This window comes from Diadema setosum, chromosome 7 (genome assembly GCF_964275005.1).
Source record: "Diadema setosum chromosome 7, eeDiaSeto1, whole genome shotgun sequence".
NCBI classification, from domain to species: Eukaryota; Metazoa; Echinodermata; class Echinoidea; order Diadematoida; family Diadematidae; genus Diadema; species Diadema setosum.
In genome coordinates this window covers 22,394,501-22,396,788 of record NC_092691.1, presented here as the reverse complement: position 1 = coordinate 22,396,788, position 2,288 = coordinate 22,394,501, and the positions used below count along the sequence as shown (strand labels likewise).

The following is a 2,288-nucleotide window of genomic DNA, read 5'->3' as shown; positions in this document are numbered from 1 at the left end:
ACTTTCCCGAATGTTAACTGACAGACCATCCTATTCACACGGTCAACGGAAGTTCATCCTTTGTTTGAACATGATTAATAAATATCATAAATTGTTACGTCTGGCAAGCGTATGCATTTTGTTTTGTAAACGAGTGAATGGCCTAATCAGCTGAGAAAAAAAAAGAAAGAAAGATCATTATTTTGTACCTCAGTGCACATAAGCTAACTCCAAAATTACTTATTCAGATATTTTCATAGCTCTTCCTTTGCTTCATAGTCAAATCTAGAACAATACAATGTAAAGAATAGAATTTCTCTCTTCTTGAAGCTACCGTGTATGTCAAGGAGGGAAAGTGAACGAAGATTTAAGGTCGACTGACTGGCAGACGTGTGAGGGCATCATTATCACCTCGCAAAATTTTTGTATGGGATTGTAATTGATATCACTGTTCTGAGAAAGCATACAAAACTTTGATTTTCCACGATGCGATCATAGCTGTACAATTTAATGAAATATTCACTGTGTTTATCAAAGTTAAATTGGGCTTTATAATGCAGCGGTCTTTCCTTTACAGCTGGCATCGTCAAGGTATTTAGACAGGCAACCAACGGCCACATACACAAGTGCACACTGAAAAAAAGAGGAAACTTTACTGAGATAGGTCCTATACTTACATAAAGCAAAGGCCACCATACACTATAAAGAAAACTTAAGATTAGCCTAATTTGTCTTGTTAGTTAATTTCAGCAGTTTTTTCAAGGTCGGCGAGGGTTTGGGGATGTCAGAGTAGCGACAGCATAGCAAACAACGAATGACGACTTTGAATAAGGGGTGCTTGAAGGAATAGATGATGGGATTAATACATGCATTGGACATGAGCGGTAAGCCGGTAAATATGGAGAACGGACCACCTTTAGGCAGTGCCAGACTGACACAGTATGGTGCGAGACAAAGGAAGAAGGAACAAATAACTACAAAAAGATTTTTGGTGATCTCCACCTCTCGCCTGTTGACGGCCGTTTTCATGCCTGTCGGCCTCCGTGGTTCATTGACTTTGATGTTCACGTTGGCGGATGTCGAGAGGTACGACGGCGTGGTCGGCTGAGTGTCCGTGTTGTCGAAACTTGTAAAATCGTTTTCTACCGGGATCTCGTTGCCGTCTTGCTGTCCTCTTCGCGCAAGCATCTTCTTGTGGTGATCGCGGACAAACCTGTAAATTCGCACGTAGCAGACGATGATGATGACAAAGGATAAGCCGAATGTCAAGGCAACGACGTAGTCATTTACCTCACCATTAGAATGGTCTTCGTCCCACGCGCAGATTCTGTATGATTTCGAGTAACCTAGTTGGCCGATCCCGGAGATGGGGAGAATGGCGAACATAACGAATGGGTACAGATAAGCAGCAGACACCATGAGAGCGAGATTGCGGACTTTATAGAAGCGCTGACAAGACTTCCGTGGTCGTGTGATGACGCAGAAACGGTTGACGGCGATGAGAACGAGGAGGAGAACGCTTGCGCCGAAGCAGATACTCGTGATGCCGCCGATAGCTGCACAGAGCCAATCGTCTAAAGGCCAGCCGTCGGTCGATATCAACGCCACCGTCTGGAATGGCAGCGTCAGACAAACCAGGAGGTCGGTGATGCTGAGGGCGATCACGAACACATTCGTGGCCGTGCGTAGTTTCCTTGAGAACAAGACGGCGAGGACGACTACCGAATTTCCAACTATCCCAATCACGGCAATAATATTTAGAAATACGCTCATGATTATGGCGGCTGTGTCGGAAACGAAATCTTCGTTTGTGCTGTTGTTGGATAGTGGCTCAACAGTTACCATCGAACTGGTTTGAGTTAGCAAGGTTAACACCACGGAACTATTCATTCTCTCAGGTATCTCCATGTCTGTGAGGGACTTCACAAAATTAAAACCACAAAAAACGCTGCTATATAACGAATAACGAATGTTTTCTCTCAATAATGCACAGATTACATGAGCGACGGGTTGACAATAAGGCTTTCCGTTTTCACGCAAATCTGATAATCAAAGCAATCATTATCAAGGCATAATTATGCGACCATGTCACGTGGGCTAGAGAGGTGGGAGGAACGAAACGCCTGTAGAAGATCTCTTTGGACAGCATGTACACGTTCAGTTAAAAATTTAAATTTTTCACTAATATTCACAGTGGATACAAAACGAGACTACAGACAGTTTTAGACTAGAGGCGTCTCTATGGTGACTTTCCTTCCTTTCACTGAGTGGGCCATGAAAAAAAAAAAATCCATACGCATTCCTTATTC

At 43.4% G+C, this 2,288-nt stretch overlaps 1 protein-coding gene across 1 annotated transcript; it reads right to left on the bottom strand.

The window, feature by feature from the left end:
* Positions 1-702: 702 nt before the first annotated feature.
* LOC140231285 (rhodopsin, GQ-coupled-like) lies at positions 703-1,887 on the bottom strand. The gene has a single exon (XM_072311431.1). The coding sequence runs from the start codon at positions 1,885-1,887 to the stop codon at positions 703-705; it is 1,185 nt and encodes a 394-aa protein (XP_072167532.1).
* Positions 1,888-2,288: the final 401 nt, after the last annotated feature.

What these genes read in the sequence shown, in the direction of transcription:
- LOC140231285 (XM_072311431.1), bottom strand. Translation starts at nt 1,887, where the DNA reads ATGGAGATACCTGAGAGAATGAATAGTTCCGTGGTGTTAACCTTGCTA.